The 10154-nt window shown below is 48.6% G+C and overlaps 1 protein-coding gene across 1 annotated transcript; it reads right to left on the minus strand.

The window, feature by feature from the left end:
• Positions 1–151: 151 nt before the first annotated feature.
• On the minus strand, positions 152–8024 carry LOC127293513 (uncharacterized). Its single transcript, XM_051323149.1, has 2 exons — positions 4346–8024; positions 152–450 (listed from the first exon to the last, which is right to left on the minus strand). The coding sequence occupies exons 1-2, from the start codon at positions 8022–8024 to the stop codon at positions 311–313; spliced, it is 3819 nt and encodes a 1272-aa protein (XP_051179109.1). The 3' UTR covers positions 152–310.
• Positions 8025–10154: the final 2130 nt, after the last annotated feature.

Below are 10154 nucleotides of genomic sequence, written 5' to 3' on the forward strand. Positions count from 1 at the left end.
GTGATGTCATTACTAGATGCCGAGCTAGGTTTCAGGCTTAAATACTGAGCTGCTTACCGAGTTTATGCTGCGTCTTTTTGACTAGACTCTGTCACAACTCACAACCGGACAAAACGTAGGTGCATTAGCAAAGTACTACTACGAATTTTTTCGATAAAGGGCATTTTATTACTTAAGTTTAAGTATTACACCCGGCCTCTGCATAACCGAGATGCACACAGCCATAAAGATACAACTAAAACAAAGCACGATACAAAGCACGACAAAGAGCAGCAACAAATCCTAAGATTAAGATGGCCCGATTCGGAGGCTATGCTGCCACCCATGTTGGATAATATAATCCTTCGCCGTAGTTTCCAACCGTACAGACACCTCCGTAAATAGGTCTTTGTGCTCCAAACGCTGAAGAGACGACCATGAACGGAGTAAAGCCGTGCACCGGTAGATAACCTGCAAAATAGAAGAATTTACATTGTTAAAAACCTTGTCATTTCTACATAGCCACAGCGACCAAATAACTGCAATCGCTGCCACCCTAATGAGTATTTTAAACCTATGATCCACCCCAAGAAGCCAATTGCCAAAAATGTTGGCGACACTACGTGGTGGGTATAAGGTAGACCCTATTTGGATGATTGACCATATAGATCTAGCAAACTGACAATGAAAGAAGAGATGATTTATTGTCTCACTGTGATGACAATACACACATTTCTTATTTCCTTGCCAGTTGCGCCTAGCAAGGTTGTCTTTAGTAAGAATGACCCCTTTCCGAAGATACCATGCGAAAACCTTTGTTTTTAGTGGTATCTTCATTTTCCAGATCATTTTATTATTGACGACCGGCTCAACTGGTTGGATCAAAGCACTATACATGGAGTTAACCGAGAATCTGTGATTCTCAGTAAGATTCCACCGAAACTCATCAGACCCTTGCGTCAAGTGTACATTCTCCAAACGCTGGAGTAATGCATTCCAGGATACAAGTCGGGCCCCAATAAGGTCTCGTCTGAACGTCACCTGAGGTGGGTTAGAACCCATTACCTTTGCAAGGGTATCCTCTTTGTAACGCACAATGTTATATAGTGCCGGATATTGTTCTCGGAGCGTGGTGTTACCCAACCACTTATCCTCCCAGAAACGTATCTCCGATCCATCCCTAATGGAGAAGCAACCATGAGGGAAGAAGTATTTCTTTGTCGCCATAAGGCCTGCCCAAAAGTGAGAATCCCCAGGTTTCCAAAACACTTGGGATATCGCTTTTGAACCGACATACTTTCTCCTTAAGATTGTTTGCCAGACACCGTCCTCAGTGAGCAGCTTTGAGAGCCACTTCCCTAGCAGAGCTCTGTTCTTGACCTCAAGGTCATGAATCCCGAGCCCTCCTAGTTCCTTCGGACGACAAACCACACTCCATTTTGTAAGCCGGTATTTCTTTTTCTCACTATCACCTTGCCAAAAGAATCTTGATCGAAAATAGTCTAATCGATGCAAGACCCCTTTAGGAATCTGGAAGAAGGAAATCATATACAGTACCATATTAGTTAGTACTGAGTTTATGAGAACCAATCTTCCTCCCAGTGATAGTAATTTGCCTTTCCAGCTACTTAGACGCTTTTGAAGTCTTTCCTCGACATGTTTCCATTCAGCTAATGTGAGTCTCCGGAAGTGAATCGGGATACCCAAATAGTTAATTGGAAACTGCCCTAAACCACAGCCGAACATCTCAGCATATAGGTTGGCATCATCGTGGGCTTCACCAAAACAAAACAATTCACTCTTATGGAAATTGATTTTCAACCCAGATAGTTGCTCGAACGCTGAAAGGATTAACTTCAGGTTTCTTGCTTTCTCTAAGTCATGTTCCATAAACAGAATCGTATCATCGGCGTATTGCAGGATAGAAAGCCCGCCATCAACTAGATGGGGCACTACTCCTTCAATTTGCCCTTCAGACTTCGCACGCTCAATAATAATAGCTAGCATATCCGCAACTATGTTAAATAACATAGGTGATAACGGATCGCCTTGCCTTAAACCTTTTTTCGTCTGAAAGTATCTGCCAACGTCATCATTGACTTTGATGGCAACACTTCCACCGAAGACAAAGTTATAAATTAGCTGACGCCACTCATCAGAAAAACCTTTCATCCTGAGAGTCTGTTGAAGGAAAGACCACTTCACTTTATCATAGGCCTTTTCGAAGTCAATTTTTAGGATAACGCCATTCATCTTCTTATGATGTAACTCATGAACTGTTTCATGTAAGGTGACTACTCCATCGAGTATGTATCTACCTTGCATGAACGCGGTTTGAGTAGGACGTACCACATGATCGGCCACCGAATTAAGACGAATGGTCGCGGCTTTTGTGAAAATTTTAAAACAAACATTAAGGAGACAAATGGGTCTGTATTGTTGAATTCGTTCTGCTTCATTCACTTTGGGTAACAAAACGATTTCTCCAAAATTAATCCGGAAAAGCTCCAACTGGCCGGTCGACAAAGCCGCAAAAAGCTCCAACAAGTCCCCTTTGATTATCTCCCAGAAGCTCTGAAAGAACTCAGCTGGAAATCCATCGGGTCCTGGTGCTTTATTGTGCTCCATCTGGAAAACTGCTTTCTTTACTTCCTCCTCGGAATAAGGAGCAGTAAGAAATGCATTTTCCTCCGCGGACACCTGGGGAATATCCTCAATTCTGGTCTCATCCAGTGATAGGGTACTCTCCACAGGATCCCCAAACAGGCCTTTGTAATAATTAGTAATATAAGACTTTATCTGGTCATGCCCCTCGATCAGCCCCTCTTCCTGTTCCAGAGAATGAATGAGTTTCTTCCTATGTCTGCCATTAGCGACACTATGGAAGTATCTCGTATTCGAATCTCCTTCCAATAGGAATTGGACTTTTGATCTTTGGTACCATTTGAGCTCTTCCTCGCGTAGAAGACCAGCCAGTCGTGCATTGGATTGACTTTTTAATTCAATCTCTTGCACGGTTAGCGGTCGAACCTCCGCAATTGCCTCAAGCTCATCAATGGTCATGGTCAGACTGAGCTTTTCAGCCTTCAACTGCCCAGATAAGTGCGATGCCCATCCACGGAGGTATTTACGCAAAGCACGCAGCTTATTATTCCACCTCTGGATAGGACTGTGACCACCCACGGGTCTCTCCCATACCCTCCTCACGACCTCAGAGAAACCATCACGAAGCAACCATCCAAGTTCAAATTTGAACTGAGTTTTGCTCGGATTTCTGTGAGTCCCGGTGGATAAAAGTATAGGAGCGTGGTCCGACAGAGCCTCAATACGTGGCAGGGTTCGTACAGATACCATTGGATATTTCAGTTCCCAACTAGCATCCATAAGAACCCTGTCCAACTTCTCGTATGTTGGCTCTGGAAGACTATTTGCCCAGGTGAATTGTCTACCAAACATGCCTATCTCTCTTAAATCCAAGCTATCAATGACAGCGTTGAAGAGAAATGGCCAGTGGTTATCAAATCTGCCTCTACTTTTCTCATGAGCAAATCTGAGCAAATTAAAATCCCCACCTATTAGAATAGGGTACGGATTGTCCTTTGTCAAATTCACTAATTCTCGTAGGAAGGCAGCTTTAAATTCATCTTGGGCAGCGCCATAAACAGCTACCAGACTCCACATGAAGTTATCGGCTTTATTTCGGATATGGAGTTTGATATGATAATCTCCTCCCGAAACAGCCAAAACATCCATATTGTCTGATCTAATACCGACAAGAATGCCACCAGACCTACCACGCGGCGGTCGAGATACCCACGTAAAGTTAACCCCACCAGATAGGCGGTCCAGAAAACTTTGTGTGTAGTCTCTCTTGCCGGTCTCAGAAATAGCCAAAAAATCTAAACAATGTTCCCTAATAGAATCAGCAAAATGTAAGTGTTTAGCCAAGTCTTTTAGACCTCTGCTATTCTTAAAAATGCCATTCATTTGGAAACAATTGGAGATTTAGAACATTTGGCCTTTTTAGAAGGTCTAGCATTCTTGCGAGCGGAGGAAGTCTTGGATTTGCGACAAGATGCTTTTAGATCAAGCACAGTCTCATCCAAATCTACCTCCGACACCACACCAACAAGATGAGAGAGAAGCTGGCCATCTATATCGGCATTCAGTTCCTCATCATCATCTACAAAAGTAATCTCGGACCGGCTCGAAACTTTTGGGTTGACTTTCAATCTATCAAACTCCATATGTTTCAAAGCACTAGTCGACAAGACAATATCTTTCTCAGTAGAACCAAGAGAGACACCAACAGAATTTAACTTAGCAGAAATATAAGTATTAGAAAAAGACAAGAAGGATTTCTTACATTCGGTTATCCCTGGAGAGTCCAAATTCGCTTCAGCCTTACGTCGCATCGCTTTGGACAGCGAGTCCTCATCCGTTGATGAAGATCCATCCGCAGCGACGCCAAAACGCATGCTGCGGCGTGATGGTGTTCCAGTGCCGGCCTGTCCATGCAGCGGTGTCTTGGGGGGAGGGATTGTCGAAGAAGGTCCCCCCTCCCCATGACGAACCAGCGGCGTAGGTGGCGCAGACCCGGGAGCGGGTATAGGCGATGTAGAACCCTTGAATGCTATTCCAGCCGGTGGAGATATTGCCGCGAACCTGGGAGAGGGTAAAGGTGGTGTAGAACCCCCCGACCCAGGTGCAGTCGGCGACGGCGAAAGAGCAGCCCCAGGAGAGGGTACAGGCGGTGTAAAACCCCCCACCCCGAGGCCATCCGACGGAGACGACGCCATGGACCTTGCTACGCGCGGAAGAGGCGACCCTCTGCCTGCCAGTGGCCGGTCCTCCGCTGACATCTCCTCGCACGGAGAGCGCGACACCAAACCCACTGACAACGGCGACGAAGTAGCAGCAGACGGCTTCCTTCCCTTGGGAGCCGAGGCATGGCTCCCGCCCAAGCTCTGGGCAGCAATCTGAGCTCCTGTAGACTGCCCAGGACCTGCCGCCACTATGGTGTCTTTGCCGCGGTCACCAGGGGGAGCCGACCGCCCGCGCGCTGAAGAAGGCCGGGTCCGGCCCAGGACGCTGGCACGGCAGCGGGAGGCTGCGGAAGAAGATGACGGCCGAGTCTGCCTAACAATGAGAGGCGGCTCCTCTCCTCCGGACTCCACAAGCACCGATGCCGTAGCAGCAGCCACAGCTGCTTGCAGCTGTGAAGGAGACACCTTAGCCAACGTTGCAAGGTTGCTAGATGATGGAGAAGGTGCACGACGCTCCAAGGAGGGATGCGACACCCTCATCGCTGCAACAATCTCTCTTCCGCGCGGAGTCTGCGGATTTGGGTTGAACGGCGTCACAGCATAATGGGTGGAGGCGGCGGGAGGTTTTCCGTTCTGGGCAGCCCCTGTACGCGACACCGGCTGCTGCTGCGATGTGGACGCTGAAGGACCAAGAGCAGGTTCCGAAGTATCCATCGCATCATCGATATCTTTACCTCTTCCATCCTCACTGTCCCCATCCTTCCGCTTCCAAATAAAAGGCACAAAATCTGGTTCCGCCACATATCCAGCGGGTTCACGAGTAAAACGAAATTCATAACCCTTCAATTTGACCACCACGTCAGACATCATAGGCCCCTCAGAACCATCCTTCTTCTTAACAAGAATACTTGAGTCAACCATAGCTACAAAAACACGAACCAAGCCACGGCGTCTGAGGCTAACAAGATCAACATCTAGAGTTTTCCCAAGGAGCGAACCCACTGCCCACAGACCCAAGAAATGGCGTACAGTATGTGGAACTCCCTCTACGTGCACCCACACTTGATGCAATTCCAGCTTATGTGGCACCTCCTTAGATTTCCAAGCAGAGACTTTCATTTGAGCATTGAAGGATGGAACCCCAACTTGCATACCATCTACAATGTCCAAATCCTCAAAAGAAGGAAAACTGATCATAAACTCATTCGCTCCATGAGGAATCGCCTCCCATTTCCAATGAGGTTTGTTCGGATACCTCCTCGCCATTTGTTTTGCAATAACATCAGCGGGGACAACATCACCAGTCACAACAACATGGGCAATAGGAGAGAGGCTCGGCTCAAGTTCATCCTTGACAACACTATCAGGAAGTGAAGTAAAATAAGAGTCCAACAAGCCCAGCCCTGCTACAAAAGCCGTAGGTCTCGGAGACTTCAAAACAGGACAACGAACAGTAGGATGAGCAAGTTTATCGCAAATGTGACAATAATGTTGCGCCTTACAATCCTTGGAAACATGAGAATCAGAAGCACATTTCCAGCACCAAACCGGTTTCTTAGCTCTTGTTGCCACCTCCACAAGACTTTGAGTTGAATTGTTAACAACCTGCGTGACTGGTGGTGGGTGGTTCACAGGCGGTTGTCCTCCAACACTAGAACCTTGGCCAATAGCTACCTGAGACTGTGCTGAAAGCTGCCCCGGATATTGCACAACGTTATCAGGATGCTGAGGAACACTAGGTTGGGAGTACCCTGTCTGCCCTTGGAAACCTGCCAATTGTTGTTGCGAACCTGGAGCAAATTGCTGCTGAAACTGAGCCTGCGGGGCTACGGTCTGACCTACAGGCGGCTGAGCTTTCTTCTTCTTCCGCTTCTGTCTCGGCGCGGCCGAGCCCACGGCACCAGAAGGACCTTGCAGCACAGGTGCAGCAGCAGCAAACCCCTGTTGCTGCGAGGGCGGAGCTGTCCCATAGACCGGTGCATTGTAGTACGGCGGCGGCGCAAACCCCTGAGTCGAGTACCCAGAAGTAGGGTAGGAGGCCGGCTGCAACTGAGCGGCGGCTACAGCAGCTCCACCATACTGAGGGTGCCCTGGCTGCTGCAGGATCGGTCGTCCAAGCGGAGGACCAGTAGGGAAGAACTGCGGGGGGAGCTGTGGGTGCATCTGTGGCCGAGGATGTTGCAGAAGAACCGGCGGCGGCGGCCGTGGTGTTCCACCCTGGGCAGCTGGCGGAGCTCCACCACGCGGGGGCTGGGCTCCCGCCATGGGGCGCGGCGACGCAGCGACCACCTGCGCAAATGTCCGCCTCACCCTCTGCCTCCAAGCGCAGCGGAACGCAGGGGTGATGGGTGAAGACGGTGGGTCGGAGGAAGAGGTCGATGCAGACGGAGTTGATGACGAACTTGGCCGGGGAAGGTGCGGCGCAGGGTGTTGCGAAGAACTTGGCGACGGCGAGGGAGGACTCGAAGGCGTTGATGGCGAGGCGGCGGCTGCGAGATCACCGTATGGAGGATCAATACCTCGGCGCTGCCGAAAGTCAATCCAAAGGGCTCCCATCCGACGGCTGAGGATTCGCCAAGACAACGAACAGCCAGGATCGGCATGCAGCCCAGGACCACCATCTTCCGTTTGAACCTCCTCCGAACCGGCGACATCAGTGGCCTCCGCCGAAACCGCCCCGGACGCCGGTGACCGCTCTGCCGCCGTTTGGAGCGCTGCCTCGAGGAAGCTTCCTAGAAGCGGCGGCGGGGAGTACCGTCCTCGCGGAACCGGGCCACGCCAGGAGCCAGCTCTAGGAGGACGGCGGATGCGCACCCCGGCCTGGGAAATCGGCGACGGCGTACGAGTCATTACCTTCCTCCCGGGATCCGACGATCCACGCAGCTGCTCTACGACGCCTGGAGACCTACAGCCAGAAGAACCATTAGTCTCCATACCTTCGATCGACGGCGACTTAGCCTCCCAGAACCTCGAAGCCGGCGTTGGAAATCCAATGTCGGCCCAGAAGTCCTGCACCAATTCCTCATCAGATCGCCTTCCCTTCCTCTGAACGGTAGACCACCCGGTCTCAGGCCGATCTTCCTCCAGCACATCGAGAGCCGCCTCAAACGGCACCTCGGAAGAACATGAATCCTCGTCCGAATCCCGCTCCTTCTCCTCTAAACAGGAGAACCGAGATCCACTAGACGAGGATGCAGTCGAGGTGGCCGGAGAGCGAACAGAAGGACGGATCTCAGGCGCCAACGTTAGCCGTCGCCGGCGGTAGTCGCCCGGCTTCATCTTTCTCGTACTACTACGAATGGATAGCATGTGTAGTAATCGGCCCTTGCTTCCAAGAAAATAATTGTAAGACATAGATTGCTGCTATCATCTTAATAGATCCTTCCTCTCGGTTCTTTTGTTCTTAGATTCTACACACTCTAGCAAGGCTTTAGAAACGGCTGAAAGGAGGACGCATTTAACAGGCGTTCCTTGGAAATATCAGTGGTATCAAAGGGAGGAGCTACTCTCTCTCTCTCTCGTTCTTCTCTGTCACGCTCTCTCACTCTCTCCACGACGCGGTTCGGTGGCAGCATATAGGGAGACAAGGGTACGTCGCTAGTCTTTGTTCTTTCTCGGCTCGTGCATGTTTTGTTACACGGACACGGCACAGCCCCCTGACCAGCACCCATGAATTGTCCTGTCACAAGACTCACAATTGAAATCCCTTTCCAGCTGCAGCGGCAGCCTTTCATGCCCCAACGCACAGCCAAAACATGCAAACTGCTGCTCCTATCTCACAGCTAACATTGCAAGCAAAGGATAGCCCCATAGCATTGCAGACACAAGCAGAGAGAGAGAGATATGGCAGAGAAAATAATATATATATATATATATATGTATCCAGACAAAAGAAAGAAAAAGAATATATGTATTTGTGTGCAAGGTAGCAAAACAAGCTGCATGCGGTGCAGCAGCTTGTAGTATCTACTAGCTAGCCGCCGGTCTGAAGTGTGATTCCTTCCTTGCAAGGGCAGCATACGAGTGGTAGGCAGAGGAAGCAGGAGTTTTGCTCCAAAAGGATAAAATGGAAACCCTTTCGGCTCGTACTGTGCATGGCCTTGTTCAGTGGTATTACCAGCATCCCAACCAAGCTCTGCCGTGCGGTGAACTGATGTGTGGCCTATGCGGTGCGCCTCAAAGTAAGAGAGCCGCGCTGCACTGTGCTGTACTGCACCGATGGGTTCCTCCCAATGTGTTCTTGGTTGTCATGCAGTATGCATATTTTACTACTGTGTGCTTGGACTTTGGAGTTTGACTTGACATAGGTCTCGCTAGGATTGGATTTTGTGCTGATCAAGAACGAGTTATCCTAGCTTGTGCTTTCGTAGCACTAGAGCCAGCTTAAGTAAGCTGCTTAACTAACTCTCGGAGGCGTAACAAGTTCATTTGTCTTGCGATGGAGAGACTCCCTCTGTTTAAATAAATAAGATTTATATTCTTCTTGAAAAGTCGAAACATTTAAAGCTTTATAATTTTTTTACGAAAAAGATATTGACATGCAAATTACAAATTTAATATCATTAGATACATCCTGGAACATTGATAGCAAAAGAATATTACATTTATTAATAGCTTTTTTGAAATTTGGTCAAACTTTAGCTGACCTGACTTTGAAAAAAAAAAGACTTGTCTATTGAAACGGATGAGGTAGTACTGACTAAATACTAGTTTTAAAGGATACATCCTCAAGTGATGCAGTATCATATTTCCTACAGTGAAGATGAAGATAGCAAGTGCAAATTTAAGAAGGCAACAACGATACACACGAAGCAACACACGGTTAGGGCATCTCTAGCATATCGTCGATTTGTTGTTTCATGCAGTTTTGTGGCTAGACCTCCATCTAACCGCCGATTCAGGTTTAAACTCGGTTGGTTGAATCGGGAAGGTTTTCAGACCATGGTAAAAAAATATGGGAACGGCCGGTTGTGGGGTTGTCTCCGATGCAGAGGTGGAATAATAAGATACGTCCCGTACGCAAACACCTCTGTGGATGGGCACGGCATACAACTGGTATTCTTAAGAAAGAAAAACAGCGGCTTACATCTATCATAGATGACCTTGAATCCAAGGCAGAAGTTCGATCGCTTTCCACACAAGAGATTGAGCAAAAAAGTCAATAAAATGCGGAAATCGCAAAACTTTTGCATGAGGAGGAGCTCAAGTTGTACCAATGATCTAAGGCCCAGTTTATCCTGGAGGGAGATTCGAATACGAGGTACTTCCATTGTGTTGCCAATGGCAGACATAGGAAGAAGCTTATTCGTACCCTTCTGCAGGATGAGGGTTTGATTGACGGTCATGACCAGCTAAAGTCGTATATTACGAGCTATTATAAAGGCCGTTTTGGTGCTCCAGAAGACAGTA

Source organism: Lolium perenne, chromosome 4 (assembly GCF_019359855.2).
Source record: "Lolium perenne isolate Kyuss_39 chromosome 4, Kyuss_2.0, whole genome shotgun sequence".
NCBI classification, from domain to species: Eukaryota; Viridiplantae; Streptophyta; class Magnoliopsida; order Poales; family Poaceae; genus Lolium; species Lolium perenne.

What these genes read in the sequence shown, in the direction of transcription:
- LOC127293513 (XM_051323149.1), bottom strand. Translation starts at nt 8,024, where the DNA reads ATGAAGCCGGGCGACTACCGCCGGCGACGGCTAACGTTGGCGCCTGAG. An exon ending in CTCTCCAGGGATAACCGAAT is followed by an intron (nt 451 to 4,345) that starts GTAAGAAATCCT and finishes TCTATTTTGCAG; the next exon opens with GTTATCTACCGGTGCACGGC.